Here is a 24,435-nt window from a genome sequence, read left to right on the forward strand (position 1 = left end):
AGGAACTCTTTTCGTCATGCTTTTGCCATAGGCTCCAGTTAGTAAAATGTTCTTGTATAGATATATTTAACTCCACTTCTCTTGACTTCAGAGGCCACAAATCGTGCACACGCTGCCCTGTCTCTTTTGCCAAATCAAATGCTCTTTGTTGCTCCTCTCCCCACTCAAATTCATATTTCTTTCATGTCACTTTGTAAAGTGGTGCCAAAATGTTACCTAAATCTGGTACATGCAGTCTCCAAAATCCATACAGCCTTATAAACTGCTGAGCTCCTTCTCTTGTTCACTGGAGTGGTAAATTCAAGTACCTTTTGTTTGGTTTTCGGCACAATCTCTCAATGCCCATTATGCCACTGAACTCCCCCAAATACGGCAGTCGCAGCTGGCCGCTGAATTTAGTTAGGGTTAATATCCCAGACTTCCTTCTTCAATCCCTCAATGATTGCTTCCAACTGATTTTGCACACTTCCTTGGCCTGGATCAGAATACCATTAATGTAATGTGAGATTTTTATGTCAGGTTTGCATGGTATCTTATCTGTGTTCTGCCACCAGCCGGTGACAGAAGGTTGTATGCAAGTACCCCACAGGCAATCTCGTCAAGGTGTACCGATGCCCATCCCAGGAAAATGAAAACTGCTCCTGGCACTCTTCGGCAATTGGCACAGAGAAAAAGGCATTGGCCAAATCTAAAACAGCATACCAGGTGCCCTCAAACATTTGCATATTCTCAAAGCGATGGTGTCTGGGACTGCTGAAGTTTCCTTTCCCCCATACGGGTAATGGTAAAGTGTCAACCTTTAAATCTTGAAGGATTTCCATGAATCAATGAGGCCTCTGCCCCTGTAGCTAACCAAGCTCAGACCTCTTGAGTGTTACCAGGCTTCCAAAATATCTTTATCATAACATGAGGTCATCTGTCAACTTTTATACAAGCTGAAATTGCCGGGACTTGGCCATAATCCTAGTCAAATTTGGAATGAATTTATCTAGACTCAGGCTCCAACATTGCACTCATTGTTTTTTGTAACTCAGCATATGTTGGCTGGTACTAGAAAGGGATCCTCATATACCCTTCTGCCGGCTCCTCCTCAGGAGGCGCTGAAGATGAAGTGTATCATTTTTGCTTGGACACCACCTGTCTCTTAAGTTGTTTATAGCTATCTTTTTGTACAATTTCCCTGGTTTCAATACCATCAATCTCCTCTCATGGCACACCATCTTTCAACAATGCCAAAAACATCCCTTCTTGGCACTCAGGAGTCAACTATCTTGTCCCTGCCTTCTGTTCTTCTCTCACTGCGCCTCTCCCTCTCTCTCGTGGTCTGTCCTGACCTTTGTCCCATTCAACCAGATCTGACAATTGCTGAATAGCATCAGTGGGTTTCCCAGTCATGCCCACTAACAGAGGAGTCATGATAACGCTTCTTGTATGCAGGTGCGGCAGTTCTTTCTAACATATTTCTGACAATAGCACCACCTCCATATGTAACTGCTAACTTCATAGCATGTTCTCCTTCAATGTGTACCACTTCTTTTCCTCAGTGGGCCAGTCGGTGTCGATAGGATATTTGCAGTTACACACTTGGGCCGCTAGGTGCAACAGAGATACCTGCGAAGCTTGGTCATTTGCATGTGGAGGAGGCCCAGCCCGCAATGCTTCTGGACAGACGAAGGAAGCGTGGGGAATCTGTGTAATCTACTAACAGACCCCCCCCCTCCCCCCAGCACCCTCTTCATGCATTTGGACCATCCCGGCGAGTAAAGGCTCCCCTGACTTCTGCCTCAGTCGAGTAATAATCTCACCAACCACCTGTGTAATCTTCCAGTGTAGTCAAATCCACAAAACCCCCTCCCGGATTTTGTGGATTGTGGCCAGAACTGCATCTCTGTACTGGCTTAGCAGTAACATCCTTTCCTTCCTGTTTTAATTCAGATTCTGCTCTCACCTCTGGGCTACACTCTGAATCAGTTGGGTTCCAAATATCACCATTTGTTTTATCATGGCCCCAACCTGCCCCTGTAGTGGCAATCACAGTAGCAACATTCTTTTTGACGACACTGCATCGTCTTTTTCTGTATTTATACCAGGCAACCCTGACAGCTGCTCTCAGCAACTTCTTGATATTTATATACTTTGTCATGCCAAATTGCTGCGTTAGTGAAATGTGCTTCTCAGGAGCCAATTCCTTTTCTAAGCGCAACACATCCTCGTTAATTCAACATTCCTCTGGTGCATTTTTCTATATGGATACAAAAGAATCCAATCACATCTCCCAAGAGAAGCACATTCTTTCCCTTTGTCTACCTGGACCTGTCGTAAACAAGACATTACATCCGCGGGCCGAGCCATGCCCAAACATTCCTCCCATGGCTCGCACTGCATGCCCATTCCTTTGCCAACTTATCACACAGGCTCTTCGCCCAGCCAGGAACAATACCAAAGCAATCCCCGCCAGCAGAGATCCCCTGATCTCTCTTTCTGAACAAGGTATTCAAGATTACAATAATGTACAATAACCTAGGCACAATAACTCATACACCGGAGCTTAAAACACAGTCACTGAAAGCGCACACACAACGCCAATTAACAAAGCCAGGCTCTCACTTCAAAGAAACGGGGAAAAAAATAACTAGCACCTTAAATTCTGCCTTTCAACATACAAGTACAGATTCCAAGATGCCTGGAACATTACTTCACAAGGCAACCATAAAAGCTCACAGCGCCATATGTTTTGCTTCTCATTAGTGCACAGTAATCTTTTTTGCACCCGCCCCCCCCCCCCAAATACATACTGAAAGGCAATAATTCACACGACACTTTCAGCTAAAATGTAAAATGCCTGTTTATTCTCAAATCAGCATACATAAAGGAATAAATGCAATAAAAATGATAAATGAAAAGTTTAAAAATACTTCAATGTTAAAACAGCAGCCACAGAACTCACTGCACCAGAACTGCACTGGAAAGCCCCTAAACCAGGCAAGGCAAGAGAGATTTATGTTTAACAGGCAATAGAAAGCAGTGTGTCCACTCTTTCCCCAAAGCTTTCTCTGTTTGCCTAATCTGGTGCTCTCCGCTTTAAACCTCCCACAAATGCAGGATATTTTCCAGAAAGTTCCGACTTTCACAGTCCACCTATTGCAAGTTCCCATCGATACTCATCAGAATGACCCCCATGGCAACTTCAAGAGGTAAACTCTTCGCTTTCTCACGGGAGCGCGAAAGACTACATAACTTTCTTTCAGCTCTACAACATTATCACGCTCTAGCTGGCACCTTTATTCAAAACCGCCCTTGAAGCACTGCAGACTAACATAGGGGAGAAAACATGTTTTCTAAAAGAAGAATACAGACAGTGTTCAAACTTCACATTAACATTCAGATCTCACTGAGGAAGAAAATGTCCATTACTGCTCTGGGCGCAGCCAGAATGCATTTAACACAGACTCCATGACTTCAAAAACATTACAATTCGGAAGCATTACAGTACCCTAACTGGATCACAGATTCGGGAAATTCCACCATGGATTAGTCTCTGAGCTCTGCTATCCTTCGGGGCTGACACACAAATGTTTAGCCAACAAAACTCACTTGGGTGACGTAAGGTGAATGGATCGCTGTTGGATGAGCGGGCAATTCTGCTGTTCCCTTCCATCAAGGAAATACTGGCCCTTGCAGTCCCAGACCCACTGGTGTACCCCTTTATACACTCGATCGTGTCTAAACTCACTACGGAAGAATCTAGAGGTAGGGAGCCAATGGCATGCGAGGCAGAATTTGGGCCAGATGCATCAAGTTCCCCATGCTTCGGACCGTCTACGACTTATGCATACCTCATAACCTCAGTAGAAACGTCACGCTAGCAGAGATGTGGGCTGATGACCTAGGCACACCACTCTACACAGTGGATACGTGTGATGCTTTTGACAGGATTAGAAACAAGTCCTGCAATCTGTGACATAGGGAGATGCAGTACAAGATTATACACAGAGCATATTATACACCCTATAAATTACATGCCATGGGTCTTTCCCGTTCTCCCCTTTGCTGGAGAAAATGTGCGGTGGTGGGTTCTGTTGGTCATATCCTTTGGACGTGCCCCCAGCCCTACAAATAAGCGGTATATCGGCTACTTTTACTCCCTAAAAATAGACAAAAACTGCCCAAAAATGTAAATGGGAGTAAAAATACGCCCAATAAAAAATAAGATATGGACACGAAGAACCCTGTGGCCCAGCTTTCACCCATACAGCTCCATGGATATGTTTAGGCAAGTAGTTCATGTAGTATCGCAGGAAGGAAATTAAGTGTTACTCAACTTAATCCTAGTCCATAGTCCCCTTTACTCCATACTTTATGGGCGTCCCTTGCCAGGGACGGGAACGGAACCTCTTTTCCACCAGAAAATACATTTCCCCTTTAAATTTAGTGGCACGCTGGGGCGCGGCCCCAGGAGAGCAGGCTCTCTTAACCCTGGCCACCAGTGCCACACCTCAGTCCCCTCTTGACGCGTCGGCTGTATTACACTCCAACAACCTCACTGGTCTTATCATAGGGGGATGGATGGTGGGACCTATGGAGGAAAGGGGACTATGGACTAGGAATACGTTAAGACACTCCAGTGAGTAGCACTTAATTACTCCTACGTCCTGTCCCCTTTCCTCCATCCTGTATGGGAGAATACAACTGACAACGCCCTGGGGAGGTTATCCTGACCCTCTAGGCAAGAGACGCAGGACCGCTTGGCCAAATGCCGAATCTGCCTTGGCACTGGTATCCAAACAGTAGTGTTTGCAAAAGGCCAAAGGGGTGGCCTATGTTGCCGAGCCGCTGATCACCTGCCAGGGAAAATGGCACTGGAACGTGAAAGCAGTCACCTTGGCTCTTGGCACATGCATGCCCGGTGACGGATCCTTACTTTGCACCTTGTATGCCTCCTGCATCGCTGCTGTCATCCATTGAGCTATGGATGGCTTGGAGGCTTGCTGCCCGGGCCTGGAACCTCTGAATGTTACAAACAGTGCGTCCGTCTTGCGGATGCCCTTAGTTCTGTTCATATAGAATTTCAACGCTCTCCTGACATCCAGACAGTGGAGCGTTTTCTCTGCATCTTCCTTGGGGTGCGGGAAAAATGTGGGAATCACAATCTCCTCATTGATATGAAAGGATGATACCACCTTTGGAAGAAACTTAGGGTGCATGCTGAGCACAAGCTTGTCTTTGTGAAATCTAGTGTATGGCTCTGAGGTGACTAACGCCTGGATCTTGCTCACTCTGCAAGATGACGTAAGACCAACCAGAAAGGCGGTCTTCAGAGTAACCACCTTGATGTCTGCTGTGGCCATGGGTTTGAATGGTTTGTGGGCTACAGCACTTAGCACCATGTTAAGGTCCCAAAGGAGATGCAGGCGTTTGACTGGAAGGTACAGCCTGGTCAACCAAGTAAGGTGTCTCTTTACTACGGGATTGGGCGAAGACAGGAAAATAGAGTCGGCGCTCCTGTACACACCGATAGCGGCCAGGTACGTTCTCTGTAGGTTTTGACCTGGACGCCAGATCTGGCAAGTTAAGCCAAGAATTATAAGACTTGGTCGAGGGTGCATGTCAGTGGGTTCAGCCCATTTTCCTTAGCCCAAAAGCCGAATCTTGTCCATTTAGTTTTGGACTGCTTTCACCTAGCCTGACTCCTGGCACTTTGAATGATCTCCAGATTGTCGCTGGACAACTGGAGGTGCTGGAGTGTTAGCTGCTCAGGACCCAGGCCACTAGGGCTAGCCTCTCCAGAGAGGAGTGTAGCACTGCGCTTCCTGGCTGGGCTAGTAGAGGGCCCTTCCTGAGGAGGGGGGGCTGCGGGGGAGTATCATCTCCGGCTGGATTGACATCTGTCGCAGGTCTGCGAACCAGGATCGCGCCAGCCAGCAATGTGCCACGAGGATCATCTTGAGGTTCCTGGAGTTCCTGATCTTGCTCGCCACCTTGTGCACGAGCGGTGTGGGTGGGAATGCATATCCCATCCTAGGGTATCTGAGTGCATCCCCTAGAGAGTTGCATTCCCTTCCTCCCAGGATGCGAACTGCTGACACGTCCGATTGTGTACCGTTGCAAACAGGTCTGTTGTTGAGTGGCCCCATCTGCTGAACACTTCCTGGACTACTCTCCCATTCTGCTGCCACTCTTATTGTTGGCGGACAGGCGATTTAGCCCGTCTGCTTCCAGGTTGGACTCTCCTGTAAGGTGGACCGCCAGAGCCACACTTCCTGGCCGATAGCCCATTCACAGATCTCCAGGGTCAACGCACACAGTTGAGGGGATCTGGTGCCCCCCCTGTTTGTTGAAATAGTACATGCAGGTTGTGTTGTCTGTCTGGATGCACAGTGATCTGCCCTTGATGGTCGGTAGAAAGGACCTGAGGGCCAACTGAATAGCCATAAATTCCAGACAGTTGATGTGATTCTGCCGTTCGGTCGGGGTACAGAGCCTATGCCCCGAGTGCGTTCCGAGAGTGGCTCCCCACCCATGGAGTGAGGAATCCGTGTTAACGGTGTACTCCATGGAGGTGGGGTGGACAGAACGGTCTGCCCACCCAAATGTTCTCCTGTTGCTACCATCTGAAGTTGTTGTCCAGATGTGGGATGGAGACTGTGGCCCCCTGCTGGCTGATTCCCAATCACAAGAATTTGCGAAATGAAACTGGAGCCTCCTCATGCGGAGCCTGGTATATGGGAACACCAGGAGACATAATGCTAGTACGCCGAGAAGGTGTTGATACCACCAGGCTGTGGTGATTGACCTGCTGCAGAAATGGAAGACTGCAGACCAAATTGCTGTCACCTTGTCCCCCGTGAGGAAAACCCTCTGCTGCCATGTCTCCCACAACAGGCCCAGAAACACCACCGTCTGTGTAGGAGTGAACTGAGACTTTTGATAGTTGATCGAAAACCCCAGGTCGAATAGGGTGGAAATGAACCTCTCTGCGGAGTCTCAAACCTGCTCTGGAGAAGAACCCCTGACTAGCCAGTCGTCGAGGTACGGGTAGACATGCAGCCCCTCTGGCCGGAGGAGAGCCGCCACTGCATTCATGAGCCTCGTGAAGACTCTCGGAGCTGAATTTAACCCAAAGGGCAGAACCTTGTACTGGAAATGCAGGCCCATGACCTGGAAGCTGAGGACGTCCCGGTGAGGCTGCACAATAGGAACGTGGAGATGCACATCCTTCAGGGCCAGGGAACACGTCCTGTCTCCCCAACACAGTCTCTAGGCAATGAGCGCTGGCGTCACAATTTTGAACTTCTGCGGGGGTAGGTAAAGATTATGGGAAGACCGATCCAACACCACTCGCAGGCCCGTTTGGTTGTTCTTCTGTATAGCGAAGATGCAGGAGTAAAAGCCCTGCCCCTGCTGGGCAGTGGAGGGGGACCTGCTCTACCGCTTCTCTCTCTCTACAAGGGAGAGCATCTCTGCTAGGAGTGATGGTGTGCCGATCTGTGGGAGGGGGTGAACTCTGAGTCGAAGAAAGAGGTAGCTAGAAGCCCCAGGACACCACTGAGATGACCCATGCATCCGCAAACCTCACCCGCCAAACCCAACTCTGCAGGGCCAGCCTGCCCACAACTGGGGTGCTGTGGACCTGAAATGAATCATCATTGTTACTTCTGGTCAGAGGCTTATGAAGAGGAGGGGGACAAGAAGAAACCCTTATTTGATGCTTTGTGGCGTTTCCTCTGGTGCTGACTGGGGGACCTGTCCGGCTACCTGGCTTTGCAGTCCTGAAACCTGTGGAAACCGCCAAATGATCGCCACTTGTCTGAGCGGGACTGTGTCTGTGAGAAAGATTTAGCTGGCGGTTTGTTAAGAGTGACAAGCAACTTTGCTGTCTGAGAGCTGCTCTTCTTATCCTGGACGAGATCACCCACTCAAACAACGGAAAGTCGAGGATTCTATCCTGCGCATCCGGGTTGAACCTGGTAGCTTTTAGCCAGGCCGTCTGCCTCATGTCTGTTGCCAGACAGATTACTCAGTCAGCCGTGACGATGGTGCCTACAGAAGCCTCCATAATTTCCTAAGCCACGAGTTTCACCTCAGCAAGGCCCACTTTGAATGAGGCTTGCTTGTCCTTAGGGATGTCAGGCAGAAAGGCTGCGATTTCCCTCCACAGGTGTTTGGCCGCAACAAGGTTGGCATCTTCGTTAGCCTGCCTGAGGTGCAGCCCGGCATTGAGTAGACCTTCTCGCCGTATGATTCGAGAGTCTTTTCTTCCTTGTTCAAGAGGGCTGCCATGGCAGTACTAGACGAGGAATCCGGGGGCTTGGCATAAATGCTACTGTAGAGGTGGAGTCGGATGAGGGAGCATGGTCTGTGTTGTCGTGGGTTGCGCTGGTGAAGCCCATGAGAATTGAGACCATTTGTGTGGACCGCATGAGGGACATGAATTTGTCAAAAAACCTGTCCTCACAGGCTGGCTGTGCACGATCTTGCACGGGGGGCGGTGGAGAATATGCCAGCTGCCTCCCCAGCCCTTGCCCGTACATGGGGTCACTGTACCTGGAACCCGCAATGTTGGGGTACAACGTGGTCCAGGTGACGGGCGTTAGAGGTACCCAGTCTGTCCTAGGAGCAAAACATCTTTGTTGATCACCGGGCTGGTGGGCCTCCGCAGCTGCCTGTGAGGCTTCCAGCCTTTGCTGATCGGGAGCGGTGGCCATTCTGGCTGCGCCTTGAGCACGTGGACCTGTGGCCGGCATGTTCCTGGGCTCGGCCTGCATGCCTGTCTGGACTGGCTCTGCCCCACCCTGCACCTCAAGTGTAAACCTGGCAGGCTGTGCGCCTTTGGCCTCCCGGCCGGTACTGCTGACCGTGCATAAAGGTGCCTCCTCGGGTAAGGACCCGGTATCAGGGCAATGCTCCTTGGGATGAGTCCCAGTGTTATTAGAGCTCACAGGCCCCTGAGCTGCGGGACCGGTAGGGCCATTGGACCCCTCGGCCATAAGGCCAGTAGCTGTGTGCGCATCAGTGCTTGCTGAGCCAGTGCGAGGGCCAGACTGACCCCTCCCGCTGGGCTTCTCTGGAAAGGAGTCGTCTCTGCAGGGTGCTTTGGAAAATTACATTCCTACCTCCTTTGTTTTCCTCTGGACTTAGTCCTTGTTGCTCTGAGGAGGAGACCTGTTGAACAGCTCCCTCCAACGCTCGAGTCGGTATTTAAGCGACCTAGGCGTGAGTCGCACGCAGAGCATCCGTCCCAACCGTGGTCCTCACCAAGGCATATGAGACAAGAGTGTGTGGGGGATCTGCTGTAGTGAAGGAACCGTCGCACGATGGGCACCTGATAAAACCTGTCGAGGCCGACATGCGCTGGGGAAAAACTAGGGCACTGGTGGACGGTGTTCCCATATCTGTAAAAGATAAGATTCTGGGGAAAGCGCGTGGAATTACGAGGCTTGAGGCCTCACCCAGGAGCACTGCTGGAGCGGTCCGTTCCCATCGACGTGGAAAAGGGGACTGAGGTGGGGCACTGGTGGGCATGGTGAAGGGAGCCCGTGCTGCCGAAGCCACACGCCCCGTGAGTGCCAAGGGGAAATGTCCATTTCTGGTGGAAAGGAGGTTCCGTTACCATCCCTCGCAAGGGACGCATATACAGAATGGAGGAAAGGGCACGGGACGTAGGAGTACTACTATTATTACTGCCTTATCGGAAGAAGTATACATGTATCTTTTAATGTGCATGAATAACTTGTTGCAAAGAAATAATTATTACAAAAACATTTCCATTTTCCAGTTAAAACCTATTTTTACCCACTTATAAAATACTCCCATTAGGAACTGGACTTACTTTTCTACTCCCTAGAAACTCATTTTATTCCCAACTTAAAAAAATAGGGAGTAAAATACTCCACTTCCAAATCTCATCTGGAGCACTGTATGCTCCATCATACAACCTTTTTGGGGTCTTGTGCGGCGCTGCCTGGCCAAAATTAAAAACTGCGATGTTCCCCCTACACCATTGGCACGATGACTATCACGTGAGTTTGTGCAAGATGTTCTATTCTCTGCTAGAAAGGCCATTTTGATTGGATGGAAATCGAGTGCTGCACCTAATAAGCAGAAATGGCTGTGTCTATTAGCGAAGATCTACGATCTAGAACAAGTTAATATAAAAAAAAGTAATGTCTCAGTCCCGTGCCGAAAGGTTGGGTGACTTAATGGATACTGTGCTGTAGGTAGGCAAGCCCCACAATACCCAGGTACTTATTTCTGATGCTTGTATCTGCTTAAATTCACATGCACCCACTCTTCCTCCCCTGTGCAGTAGAAGGTGCATAGATGTTGCCGGCTGTTATAAATCTGCTTTACTACACCTGTACTCAAGCTACACTTCATGTAACCTCATGTCAAAAACAAAACAATCTGAGGGACCTCGACGATTAAAGCACCATGGGTACAGTAGACGTTACACTAGGGATAGTATTACTGGCACGCCCTGTCGACGTCCATTTTCGAGTTTCGAAAACAAAAACTGCAATACTCTGCAGCTACCACTAGATGTGAGCCTATGCACAGCATGCGAATCTAAGCAAATACAAGCATCAGAAATACGATTAAGCTGAGTAATGTATCCCTTCTGAGGCATGTGGAATTTGCTTAGATCACATGCTAGTCATAGATTAGCGAGCAGTGTTTGGAGAAGGTGGTGGGTTGTGAGAAGGTACAGCAGCGAATAGATGTTTCAGCACTGTTTGTCCCACCTGGGAATCTGCTTTGGAATGTGAGTCAATGCAGGAGTGCTGAGTGAAAGTATGGATAGAGCTCCATGTAGCTGCTTTGCAAATGGCATCTCTCGGGACATTTGCGATAAAGTCTATGGTAGATCCTATACCCCTGGCAGAGTGAGCGCTTGGCGTGAAAGGCAGAGTTTTATTTGACAGAGTAGCAGAGCTGTATGCATCTGACTATCCATTTGCAGATGGCGTTTTTGGAAATGTGGTCTCCTTCCCTGAAATGAGCTGTCTTTTCAAAGAAAGCTGGTAGTTGGATGGAAGGATTGTCATGGAACCTAGACATTAACTTAGGTGAAAACCTAGGGTGTGTTCTTAATACCAGTTTGTCTTTGTGTATGAAAAAGAAAGGGTTTTGCACTGACAAAGCTTGCAGTTCAATAACTCTTCTTATAGTTGTGATAGCCACCAGAAAAGACGTTTTGTATCTGAAGTGTTTAAGGCTACATTTATGCATAGGCACCAAAGGTGGTCCTATGAGCTTATCAAGTACTACATTTAGGTCCCAATCTGGAGGTGGGTTGGAAATGGGAGGGTGGAGTCTTTTTACTTCCCTCATGAACGCCTTAATGACTGGGATTTTCCACCAGGACACCTTATTTTGAGAAGTGGTGTACGCGGATAGAGTCGCTAGGTGAACTTTGATAGAGTTAAAAACTAGCCCTGAGTCTAGTAGGTGGAGTATGTAATGAAGAATGTGTGACGGAGCACGTTCTATAGGATTTGTTTTGACTGGCACCATATACAAGTCTTTTCCACTTCTTCAAGTAACAATGCCTAGTGTTTGGTGTGCGTGCCTCTTTGAGGATGTCCATACATCTTTGAGGTAGTTTTAAATGTCCAAATTCTATGACTTCAGGAGCCAAGCTGCCAAGTTCATAGACTGCGGTTGAGGGTGTACCCCCGCCCTCCCCGTGCTGCATGAGCGTGTTTTAGGGGCACAGGAGTTTAATTGGATCGCACATCGCCAGTTTGTGCAGATGTGGGAACCAAGGTTGTCCCGCCCACATAGAAGCAACTAGGATTAGTGTTACTTGTTCCTTATGCATTTTGTTGACTACTTTGCTCATTAGTGGAGTTGGGGGGAAAGCCAGTTCATCCATAGGGCATTTCCCTTGGAATTGTGTTGGGGAAACCTGGATGGGAAGGTTGGGCACTGCAAGTTTTGTCTTGTGGCAAACAAGTCTAGAGGGGGGTACCCCCATAGTGCGAAGATCTTGTTTACAATATTGTTATTGAGCTGCCACTCGTGCTCTTCTGGTACAGGATCTCTGCTAGTGAGTCTGCCAGAGAATTGAGTTCCTCTGGAACATGTTGCGATGTTAGAAACATGCCCCACTTGAGTGCCCACTTCCACATTTCTTGTGCTAACCTGGATAGACTTGTAGAGTTTGTGTCCCCCCTACCCCCACTGCTTGTTTGTGTATAACATGGCGATGGTGCTGTCCTTCAGGACTTAAAACGGGTCGTCAACGCCAGAGGATTTCAAGGGTTTAGACATTGGCGGAAACTGACTTTGGCGTCTGTTTCGGGGGCCTGTCCTGTGGTGATCACGACCGCGATGACCCAGAGGACAGGGACATTTCAGACCTCCCTCTCGATGCCATGTGTGGCCTTTCGGCCGGCGGCGTGGTCGACTCAGCCATGGGAGGTGTGCTTCGTGTCCTGAGACTCGGTCGTGCTAGTTCATCAGTTATAGTCCCCCATAACAGAACCGCCGGCCTGCCCGTTGGGGTTGGGGGCTTGCACGTGATATCCTATGGATAAATGTTTACCAGATGTGTCCTAATGCTTGTTTATTAGCATTTTCAAATACTCAAAGTGATTGTCACATATGCATGTTTGCAAATCATCAATTGGCCTGGAGAGCCAAAGGTAGCTCCTGGTAACTACTGTTTTTAAGCTAGCCAGGCTCTTCTAGGCTAGAAGCAGGAGCCAAATAGCTCCCAGCTCACCAACATTTTGAACCCTGTCCACGGTATTAAAAGCAGTGAGCATATCAAGCAACATTACGATGCACAAATTATCAGTTTTGATCTACAGAAGGCCTTCCCTGAAGTCAAAGGAGGCGGTTTCTGTGCCCCTATTTAGTCTAATACCTGGCCATCTCCTAATGTTCAATATGAGCTTGAAGCATGAAGCAGCTTTGCCCAGAACCAATAAGAGGATAGATGTGTTTGTGATGGGCCTCTAATTGACACGAAAAAGGGGACCAAAGTTAGTCTTTGTTATTAGTGGATAAATCCAGGTAAATAGGGCTTTACTCACCTCAGATCTTGTGGAATACTTCCTCGCACTAAATAAGTAGCACCGGGAGAGATCAGCAAAGAGTGTATCAAAAACTTTACAGTGGACCTATAGCCTGGTCATCACAGAGGCACTCCAAGTACAATGTATGTGGAAACACTGGAAAGACTGACCTGCTACACGACATACACTTCCGAAATCTCTTCCCACGAGGCCGAAGATTGAGAGGTACCAGAAAAGAAAAAGGGTTAAGGTGCAATTAGCGCTGCTGCTTTCCATATCTCCAGACCCATCCATGGGGAGAAAAGGACAGGTGCAGTCCTGCACGGAAGGCACACATGTACACACCATGATACCCAGTGTTTTTGAGAATTAACCCCTGGTGCAAAGGTCGTGCATTCCCGTAAGAAATCATTGTAGGCTCCCCCCACTCCTGCACTTAAATGGTTAAAATGCTGCTGCGCACCAACTCTGGTTCTATCCCCTTCACTGGGACAACATTCCATAATATGGAGGAAAAGGGACGGCATGCAGATGTAACTGGTTTTATTAATGAGCAAATTAAATCATTACATTTATGGACCTTGAGGCGATGAAGTGCTGAGTTGGCCCTACTGGTATTTTAAAATCGGACTTCAGGTTGCACACAGTTCTTGGAGGGAAGTGCTAAACTGGCTCTGATCCTGCTGGCAATACCACATGATTGCTTAAAAACACAAATATTTTGGTTAAGTGTAAAGTTACATTGTATGTGCAAGAATTTAGTAAAACGCATTGTAAATAATATTTTAAAAACAAACATTGTTTTTTAAAAACAAACATTTGACATAATGGACCCTTAAAATGTTGTTCTTTGTGAATGGATAGCAAAAAAACATGATTTTACTGAACGATTGTGAAAATGTGTATAGGAGATCACAGGGATTATTTCTATAGCGCCCAGCTCAGTGCAGTGCAGTATGCATGCTTACGATCATCTACACAATAAACGAAATGACTTTCCGTCATATAGAATCATTTTCTACAATAAGGTATGCACAAAACAGACAAATGCATAAAATGCAACAAAGAAATAATTTCAATAAAAAAAAAAAGAAAATGTGCACCTACTGTAACGAAGCAGTGAAATCAGTCATATTAAATCCAGGCATTCTCTCAAGTAGCTGCTCTTCGATGTACTTCTCAACTAAAGAAATCTAAAACATGTTCACTTTTAGGTATGTTTGGCATGAACAATGTGTACATTATAAAATATTAAACCAGACACCATGCATACTTTGGAGACTTGTTTCATGGTCTACTCCCAAAACTAATCCACTGGCACCAAACACACACAGTTCAGCAACTTAGGGAAGGAAGAGGAAACTGCTCAACAGTTCCAAGCAATCAAGAGGCAGCTTTTGAAAACAAGATTTGTGTCCCCCTGTGTAAAAGGGAGATGAAAGTTATTTCTGTACCAGTTTCAATAAACTGGTAAAGTATTTTTTTAAACTTTGGATAACAATACACTTATAAACAACTGATTTCATCAAAAAAGTATACATATAGACTATCACAGGTATTATTACCTTCACTGAGATTCTGGTACTCTTAGTCCTTGCTCTCCCTCCTTCACAACTGTTTGGGTAAGCCTGCACCGCAGGCTGGACATTAAAAAGAAACGTCTTCAAGAGAGGATGCAGTCACTTCAAGAACTTTAAACTGGGACTGGTATGTGCAAACATACCTCCACCTGCTGGGCCCCACGACCCCACCAGAGCATCAACAAACATCACTTCCCACTCCCGCCATCTTTTCATGCTGTGGAGGGATTCTCGAAGCATATGGCGATGGTTGGGAGGGCATTGTGAAGGAGGGAGAGCAAGGACTACGAGTGCTGGAATACCTCTGAAGGTAATTATCCTAACTCTGCGTCCTGGTCTCACTCCTTCAATTGTTTGGAAAACCAGAATGTTCAGGCTAAAATACAGGGTAGAGGAGACCACATATGCATGGCCAGGGATCAAGGAAAGACGCTGTGCAAGACTTGTCGGCCATAGGAAGCATTCTTGGAAGATGCAACCAAAATGTAATGTCTAACAAAAGCATCTGGGGGGGTTAGGTGGACACTGTTGCAGCCTTAATTCTGATGGGATCAGTATGACGCATTTCAAAAATGCAGATAGTAGATCATTTGCAAGTTTTTGACATGTAGGAGACTAATCTTCTAGCAATGGGAACTGACTGCTTTGTTTCCTGAGGAAACACCACCATACGTTAGAAAAAGATGGCTAGATGGTCTTTGACGTTTAGAGCTCTAGCCACATTGAGATTAGTCTCGGCTAATTCCTCAGTGAGTGAGGCCTAGGATGGAAGAATGGCAGGAAAATGTAATGACCTTCGGGGTGAAGATAACTTTATCCATATTAAAGCTGATGCAAGGTTCCTGAGGAAAGGGCTCGAAACTCGCCTCTTCTCCTAGCCGAGCTAAAAGCAACTAAGAATCCAGTCTTCTGAATTAAAACAAAAAATGTCCAAGTTGCAAGAGACTAAAAGGCTGCAAAGGATTAATGAATAATGGCAGCCAAATCCCACTGGCCAATCTGCTTACTGCAAAGAAGGTATAGGTGAAAGAGACTGTCAAAGCGGCCCTGAACAACTTCATTCTTAAAGGAAAGCAGTAGAAGCCGAAAAGTAGTTTTGCAGGAATGGATCTGAATGACTGTATTTGCCAGGTAAGACAATGGAGAGGACACTTCTAAGGAAGCCCAAAGGAAGTCAATGATCTCAGCGAAGAACCAATGGCAAAAAATGAACCATTGGCCTTTATACTGCCTTTTCTAAATGTTTTATTCTTTCCTCACAGCACAAGTAATGTTTGCTTAAGATATTCCTAAGCTAGTTCTTCAGGAACCAAATGCTCAAATTCAGTAATGGAATGCATGGGTGAGGCACAGAAGGGCCCGAATCTTGGGGACAAACTGAAACCTGCCCTACAAAGACGAAGTAGCTTCGAGAACCATGTCAGACGGGCCAATAAGGGGCCTCACTAGAAACATCCTGCAGTAGCCAACCATCATGAAATGTGCAATGTTCGATGAGAAGGGGGAAGGGGGGAGGGGAGCTCATACAGGAACTTCTCCAAATATCCACATTGAAAGTGTCCCCACATCCGTGAAGGGGTATGGTTTCTCTCTGCTGCTAAATAAAAGCTACTTCGGAAAGCCTCACTGTTGAAAGATTGGCTTGATGAGGGAACTGTTCATTTCCCATTCATGTGGGGGTATCCACTTTCAAATTCTTCTCATCTAGGTGAGATGCTACAGGGTGAACATAGTTCAGGAGACACTGCCGACAAAGTATGAAGCCAGGAAAGGAGTTTGTGCTTCCCTGCTTGTTTAAATAAAACATTGCAGTTGCGCCGTTTGTGAATATTTAAACCACTTCCTCTGCATGAGAAAAAGGAGCGATTTTATACTCGGAAAGATAGCCTTTTTTTGTATAGATAACTAGCAAAAAGTACCCCTTCTCCGAACGGGTTCTTGTGGACAGACATGACATTATTCAATTGTTGAAAATCAATGATCCTGTAGGTCGCTGTTCTGATTCGCTCATCACTTGATGTGCTTTGCACTCTGAAGTAAAATGCACTAAGAATGGGCGTGTGTGACTGGCTGACATACCCTAAAGGAGACGTTGGGGGGAGGCGAGAGTTGGTGTGCTGCTGCATACTGAGACCTACTGTGCTCTCCCCCCCACCTGTTGCCTCACCCTGGCGTGGTGCAGTTTGTTGTGGTGCATTGCAGTGGAAATGTCCCAGAAACAGCGCAATCTAGGGTTAAGGACCGGCCCTTCTATGACCACATTGATGTTTCGCTGATTTGAGGCAACCGTCTCCTGTATGAAGGGGTGGAGTGTCCAAATGCCATGTAGTCAGTATTGTCCGGATGGGTCCAAAGAGGTAACTATGTAAAATTTGGTGCAGAATGGTGAAACAGTGTGGAATTGCATAAGGAACAACGCTGCGCCAAGCCACAAACAAATATTGCCTTTAGCTGAAATCCAGGGAACGGGGTGGGGTGTCAAAATGTCATGCAGTCAGTATTGTCCAGAGGGTCCTAACCGGTAACTATGCTAAATTTGGTGCAGATTGGTGAAACTGTGTGGAATTGTATAAGGAACAATGCTTCACCAAGACACAAACCCAGCCACAAACCCACAAATGTTATACCTTTACAAATATAGATTGATTTGACAGACTCTACAGTGAGTCCCACAGGTCTTGGATCTTGTGATTTAGGCAATGTCCCACCCAGCCAGAGACTTCAGATGGGGGATTAAAAAAGGATACCCTTTGAGAAGGTAATCTTCGCGAGTCCACCAAAGTGAATTCTGAGCCTCTTCCATGATAGAAATCTTCTTGGATTGCGGATTGGATGATTGGTTCCAGTTGGAACGCAAATGAATCTGCAGGGGCCACGTCCTGAGCATGCCCAGAGGCACGAGAAGAATGCATAAAGCCATAATACCCAGAACTCTTTGGAACCACCTGGCGGGTGTTAAAGCTCAGGACTTCAGCGTTAAGATAACCCATTTAGCGATTTCAAGATGGCGACCAGAGCTGAAAGGACGCAAGAGCCAGAGCTCCGTCCTCCCAGTGCCTAAAACAAAGAAGCAAATGCAACAAGTGACACAAACTAGCCAGCCTTAACCATCTGAATCAGGGGGAACCCCTCCGGTGTCCTCGGCGACACAGGCTCCTGGCCAAATTCGTGCACAACAGGAGAGGTCTGTGCAGGAGTGGTCATTGGAGGATATACCACCGGAGGTCATAGACCCGCGATGTCAGGACCAGCGCACCACAGGAGCACATAGCGAGGAGCCAGGGGACGCCCACACATGGCGTGACTAGCCCAGGCTGCCTGACGGGTTTTGACGAAAACATTGAGAGGACAGAAGGCCACACATGGCAAGAGGGGCGTGAAGGGTCAGATGTGGGGTATCCAAAGGCAGCATAGGCAGCCTATGCAGCGGCCGGAAGATGACAAGGCATAACAATGAGGCCCGAACTCCGAGCAAACAGGGAAAATGATATAGACTCAAGACTGTATTCGGCAGATGAGGAAACCACCCCCAGGAGAATATTGTCCAGGGCCCACCAGAGTGCCACACAGAATAACTGGACAAGTGCAATCACCAGAGCGGGGGACGAGTGGCCTAAGCCACACTCCGGTAAGGACAGCACATAGCGAGCGCGGTCGTGGCAGAGACACGCCAGCGCGGCCTCGGGACCCCAATCCACTCATACACAATAACAACTGAGCCCCCAGGGAAAAGTTGGGCTCATAACAGAACATGTGGCGGTCGTTGGGCCCAAACGGAGTGGAGGATGGCCTTAGCTACCGGAGCAAGGAAGGGTGATCAATAAGGAGTACAACAATGCATGGTGGAGGCCCATGCACCAGGGCCGTCTATCCCTCCCAGGTCAAGCAAATAGGGAGCCATAAGGGTCAGGATCAAGTACCCGACACCCAGCCTCGAGGTACTGGACATTGGAGGGAAAGGCACAGCAGCCTAGCAAAGCCATCTACTAACCTGCTCACAGCAAAAAACGGAAAAGACAACCGATGTCAAAAGGCAGGGACAAGAACAAATGCCAGCCACAACCAAACCCCTGCGCCAACCCCAGGAGGGGGTTTTACATATGTGTTGGAGTCAGGAAAATAGACTAGAGGGACACGTAGGCTTCGGAGAGGGTAGCAGAGACTGACAAAGTGAGCAACAATTACCTACTATAGCAAGGAGGATCTCAAACAATGCTTCACTGCGTTCCAGTCACAAATCACAGAAACATTTCATGCGCAATTTGCATTGCTACAATCTGAACAAACATTCTATGTAGGAACTTAAAAAGGACTTTGCCAAACTCGAAGATAAAAGATACGAACAAAAGAGCCCTCCAAGGAGTAGTTAACGACTCCAGAAAAAATTAGGAATTCCTGGAGCACTGCTCGAGATTATCCCACAACCTTGAAATACAATGTGAAAACCTGGAGAATCGCTCCAGGAGAGCCAATATCCAAATTAAGAACTTGGTTACGGACATAGAGGACAAGGACCTAAAAGAAACAGTGCAACACATTTTGGAGGAGTTACTTGGTGAGGAGTCCGGTGAGGTAGTGCAAATTGACGGAATCCACAGGGTGGGGACCAGAAGATGAGAGCCAGGAGCCAGACCAAGAGACGTATTGGCAGCAATAACCTCATACAATCAGAAGAAAGGATCCTCCGTGAAGTGCTCATCGTCAGCCCCAAAGGATAAATGGGGCCTAAGTTCAACTCTATCAAACCTGGCACAAACGACCCTCCAAAAAAAGAAGAGAAATGGGCCAGGTGTTTAAAGTCCTCTGCCGGAAGCAAATAAAATATAAATCTACATTCCTGTTTGGTTTGCTATTTACACTGGTGAGCAAACAATATTGCATCACGGCATGGGAAGAAGGTGCACAAATATTGCAAATAAGCAAAGATGACCAAGGAAACAAAGATGCCGGGTCTTCCCTCGTACCCCCCCACCCAAAGGAAACCTTGGGAACCCTCCGAACGAACGGAGGATAGCACTGGAGCAACGCAGAGCAACAGAGGTTTGAATCCCGGATCTGCGCTTAGAAACCAACCTCAAGTACGGTATTAGGGGGGGGGTTATAAAAAAAAAAACAATTCAATACATAATGGTTAAAGAGGGGGCAGGCACCATGTTTCCCCCTTCCGCCCCCCTCCCCACCAGAAGGATAGAGTCGGATGATGAACGGAAGCAGGTTCAAGCACAAAGGAGGGGAACAGTGGAGAGCATAACTCAAAGGGTTGAAGGGTCACTTGAAGAAAATAGACCCGGGAGTGGACCCTAAAAATTATCGAATTCGTGGACACAATAGGCAGTTTGACTCACCCCAGGGAATTACGTTTTGGGGAGTTTTGAAAGAGGGGGGGAGGGAAAGGGGGATTTTGGAGGGGAGGATCCAGCTAATAAGGAGAGGCATACACAAGGATTAAGTAAACAAGGACAAAGATGATGGGGCGAGGGAAATAGGAAAGAACAGACAGACAACAAAATGTTGAACAAAAAGGTACACATTGGATTAATCAAGAGGGTACAGAATTCAATCTACTGCCATATAACATAAGGGGAATTAACTTCCTGGTGAAAAGAAAACAAATTCCTCCAAAGTGAAAAACCAGACATAATAGCACTCCAAGAAGGACACATACAGAATAAAGATGAGCCATTACCTACACGTCTTTCAAGCTAATGCAGAGGGGAAGATGGGTGAGTGCTCATAGCATGCCGGAATATCCCAAACCTTAAAGTCCTAGGCACACATGAGGACGAAGGGCATTCTCTTTGAAACAGTCCAATTGGGTATTGTAATGCTCACATTAGCAACAGTATATGCCCCCAACACTGGGCAGGATGAATTTTCAAGAACAGTTCTCGCGAACCTAGATACAATCGCCAAAGGGGAAATAATAATGATAGGTGACCAAAACAGGCCATTGGACCTGCAGAGGGACAGAAGCACCAGGACTTATGGACAAGTAGCACCCTCAAAAGGCACTTAAACGCAAATTTGGCCAGCTAACCCTTGAAGATGCATGGACGCCATATATGGGAAAGCAAGGAATTACACCTTTCATTCCCCATATACACAGATCGTGTACACGTATTGACTACATATGGACATCCATAACTGTGATAGGAAGGGTGGAAGGAATAGAATTGGGCCTGATCAACCTTTGGGGCCAAGCACCCCCAATGCCGACTCTTCGCTTACCAAAGGAGAGGTTTGGCCTCTGGAAATGGGCATTCCCCAAAGCGCTCCTTAAAGATAAGATCCTGATTTACTACTTTGAGACTAAAACACCAGATGTATCCTTGAGCTCCTTATGGGGCGCATTCAAAGCAGTACAGGGGCATGTTAATAGCACTGAAGGTCTCAAGAGACAAACAAATGCAAGAAATGTAATGAGACATAGAATACAGACTTAAAGGGATTATGAGAAATGTGTAAGATGATCAGAGTAATACTATTGGAAAAGAGTACAACTAGGGGGCATGGCTTGGCAGCCATGCCGTAGACAGCAGAGTTCTGGAGCTCCCTGATGAAAACCTTGACGAACTAGCAGTATATCCACAGCCAATGTTGGGAAAAAACAATAGAAGGGTGCGTGCAGGTCCAGGGCAACGCGGGGAAGAGCCGGTCACAAACTTTACCCCTGGCTGGGAACTCCCCAGTATTCCTGCAAGGCCCCAAGGCCCCAATCATGCCCTCTCGGCTGTCCTGGAGCTAGTCCTGGCGCCTTTGGCGCCAGGCTCATATGGCATGTGGAGCTTTCATTGGGGAATGGACCAACATGGCTGCCCCCACAAGGATCGACGGGGAACTGCATCATGCAGTCTAGCATCCAGGGCGTGGTCTGCCCTGGAGGCACCTGTGATACCTGCTGGCTATTTAAACCACACCCAATCTGAGGCACGCGCTTCGCGTTGTTCTGCACTTGCAGCATGACTTTCACCACGACCTGCTCGCAGCATCCTTGGCCTGCATCGTCTGGGAGAAGAAGAACACCGTTATTCTTCTTTAGCTGTCCTGCATCAGGCATCCCGCTCACTCCGGAGTCTCACTAGACCTCGTCATCCTCCGCGAGCAACATCCTAGAAAGGAGAGACAAGAAGGGAAATAATTAGTGAGCGTTCGTCTTCCGACACCATCATCTCCAGACTCTGCTACTTACCGAAAAGACTGCCATCCGGACATCCTCCATCCTTCGCTCCGCTTCCATCTGGCCGCATATCTTCCGGGACTTCTCAGCGACCTGTAAGGAAGGACAGCACAGGTTAGCCTATTTCAAAGACGCTCACAACGCTGCGCTGCGCTTTGCGCATCCTCTTACCTTCTCGAGCACTGCCCTCTCCATCAGCTCGACGTCACCATCACCCTTCTGCATCAACGAGAGAAGGAGAAGGTCAACGAGCAATAGCAGTTGTGGACACTCAATCTTCAAAGACTCAAGACGTACCTCAAGAGGGGAGTCGCAGCCGTCCTGGACTCCCGGGCCCACGCCAGTGAAGTAACTTGGCGAACGGTGCCCGACCACGATGCACACCTGCACAGAACGGCAGGACGGAGAGCGCACCTTAATGAAATACAAGGTGAGAGGCTCTGAGGGGGTGGCAAGGGGAACACTTGGTAGGCGGTCCCTGGAGGAGGTGATTGTAGCTAAAACCGAACTCCTGTCTTCCAGGATAAGCCCACGGCATCACGAGTCCCCGGGGAAGGTGAACCAGCTCCAGAAGCGCTTCGGACCAGTTGGTTGGCGTCCCTGTGGACACAAGGTGAGCGTTACAATCCTCCGGAGGAAATCGGAGAGAGGAACGAGAACAATCAGACTTGGGAAGATCCTCTGTACGGACAGCAAAATGGCAGACGCAAGTAATGGAGCCCGCAAATGAATTCCCGTGCCGACTGGACTCCGAGAGCGGACGCATGGCGAACAAGCAGCACAAAGGCTTGCCTGGTCGGGACGACCACATCACAGGGTGTACCCATAGAGCGATCCCCCAGCAGGAGAGGAGGAGACCGGGGCCAGCGAATCCGAGAAGAACAGACTTGCTCAGAGGACGAAGGGGTGTGAGATGCGAGAGCGGCCCAGACCGAGTCAGTGCGGACTCTAGACCATGGCGACAGCCGGACAGCCCCCTGGGGTTGTCCCCCCACCCCAGAGACAGAGGTGGTGAGATGTAGCCAGGTTCCGCTGAACCCCCGTCCCCCCGGGGGGAGGAGGGCAGGACATTGAAGTGCTCGGATACTGGGAAGGAGGTGCCTGCTCCCCGCTGCCTGTGGCAGGTCTGGGGGGCTACAGAAGCTGTGAACGCGTGCGGTCTCCCGCAGGTGGGAAGGATAGCCGAGCAGGAAGCCACAACACTGTGTGGAAGGAAGGACATGGACCAGAGCGGCCCGAGGTGGTCATGCGGACCCCACCAAAGGTGAGCAGAGACCCAGCGAGGGACGAAGAGGGGAACAGGGGTCCGAACCCAATTGAAGTGGGGAGTGCCAGGAGCAAACCAATATGTGGGACGCCACAACCCACTTCAGAGTTGCCCCGAGAGAGACAGGGATGAAGGCCTATAGATTTGCACTCACGGTGGACCGATGGGGTGGTACTGTGCGCCCTGGCTGCATGGGGACTACGCGGATGCCACTGGGAGGCGCCAGACATTTCTAACAACCGACACTGTTGAGAAGGGGGCATAATAACCAGGGGGATTTTACAACATGTGAAGCCGCAGCCGCCCCGGCACCACCTCAACTCGTACATCAGCTCGAGCCCACCAGGTGGGGCCTGCCACAGAACGCTAGGAAGGCGCAGTGCCCCCTGGCCTGCGAAGGAACTGTAAAGAATCCCCTGGGGTACCCGGACACTACCATCAGCCCGCTGGAGGGCACACCATGCTGGGCGCACTAGAGCACTGGCCTGGCCCCTAGCACTACCGGGGGCGACGTGGAGGGAATGAACCGCATAAGGCAACGGCATCAAGCCTAGAATGTGGCAAAGGCACACAACATGACATGCTGGATGACGTGGCTGACTCCAAAAAGCTGGCTGCCTCTACGGAATAGCAGCCTCAAGAAAGAACTGGCACCCACACAGTTTAATTGCACGAGCAACGTGTAAGCAACCCGGAGAGCAGAGGAAACTAGCCAGAGCCGAAGGGTAAGCTAATCCCTGCGCCACAGCCGAAGCAAGTATCCCTAACAAGAGACAACACAAGGAATAGATATGTGGGAGGGCGCAATCCATTTCCCCTTGGGAGTTTATCTGAAGAGCAACTGCACTCCCTGGCACAGCATGTAAAGGACAAAAGTACTCCCTGCACACACTCTGAAGAATACAGCTGAGAGAGCCAATACAGACCAGGGGAGTACACAACTACATACAAAGGGATCCCAATTGCCTCTGGACATTCAGGGGGGTGCCGCCTGCAGACACCACGTGGTAACACAACCTGAGAAGACGGGCAGCGACCAGGCGCTGAAAGAGGGACTGCGTCTCGCATAGCACCACAAGGAGAGACATGCCAGGCAAATCTAGAGGTAGTAGAGGCAAACAGACCAGCATGGAATCCTTCCCCAAGAAGCAGGACAAAAGCCAACCCACCGCGTCAGATGTGAACGAGAGTGCGACAAGTTCCAGGACAGCAAGGAGAAGGTCGAGGTGATGGCCCGCTACTGGAGGCAATAGCGGCCCTTAAAGCGTTCATGGAAAGCAAGTTGGATGCAGTGATGGTTGACATGAGCCTCTTTCGGCAGGGCGTAAGTGCCCTGGCAGACCGAGTGGGCACAGCGGAGCAACAGGTGCAGACCAACACCACTAACAT

At 48.7% G+C, this 24,435-nt stretch overlaps 1 protein-coding gene across 3 annotated transcripts in view; it reads right to left on the reverse strand.

The window, feature by feature from the left end:
* ARL2BP (ARF like GTPase 2 binding protein) overlaps positions 1-24,435 on the reverse strand; it is a 412,008-nt gene that overhangs the window by 176,681 nt on the left and 210,892 nt on the right. For all 3 annotated transcript variants that reach the window (XM_069653370.1, XM_069653353.1, XM_069653360.1), the window contains one exon: positions 14,130-14,215. In XM_069653370.1, coding sequence (XP_069509471.1) covers positions 14,130-14,215 — 86 coding nt within the window. The remainder of the gene's footprint in view (positions 1-14,129; positions 14,216-24,435) is intronic.

Source organism: Ambystoma mexicanum, chromosome 1p, assembly GCF_040938575.1.
Source record: "Ambystoma mexicanum isolate Mex_15411 chromosome 1p, UKY_AmexF1_1, whole genome shotgun sequence".
NCBI lineage: Eukaryota > Metazoa > Chordata > Amphibia > Caudata > Ambystomatidae > Ambystoma > Ambystoma mexicanum.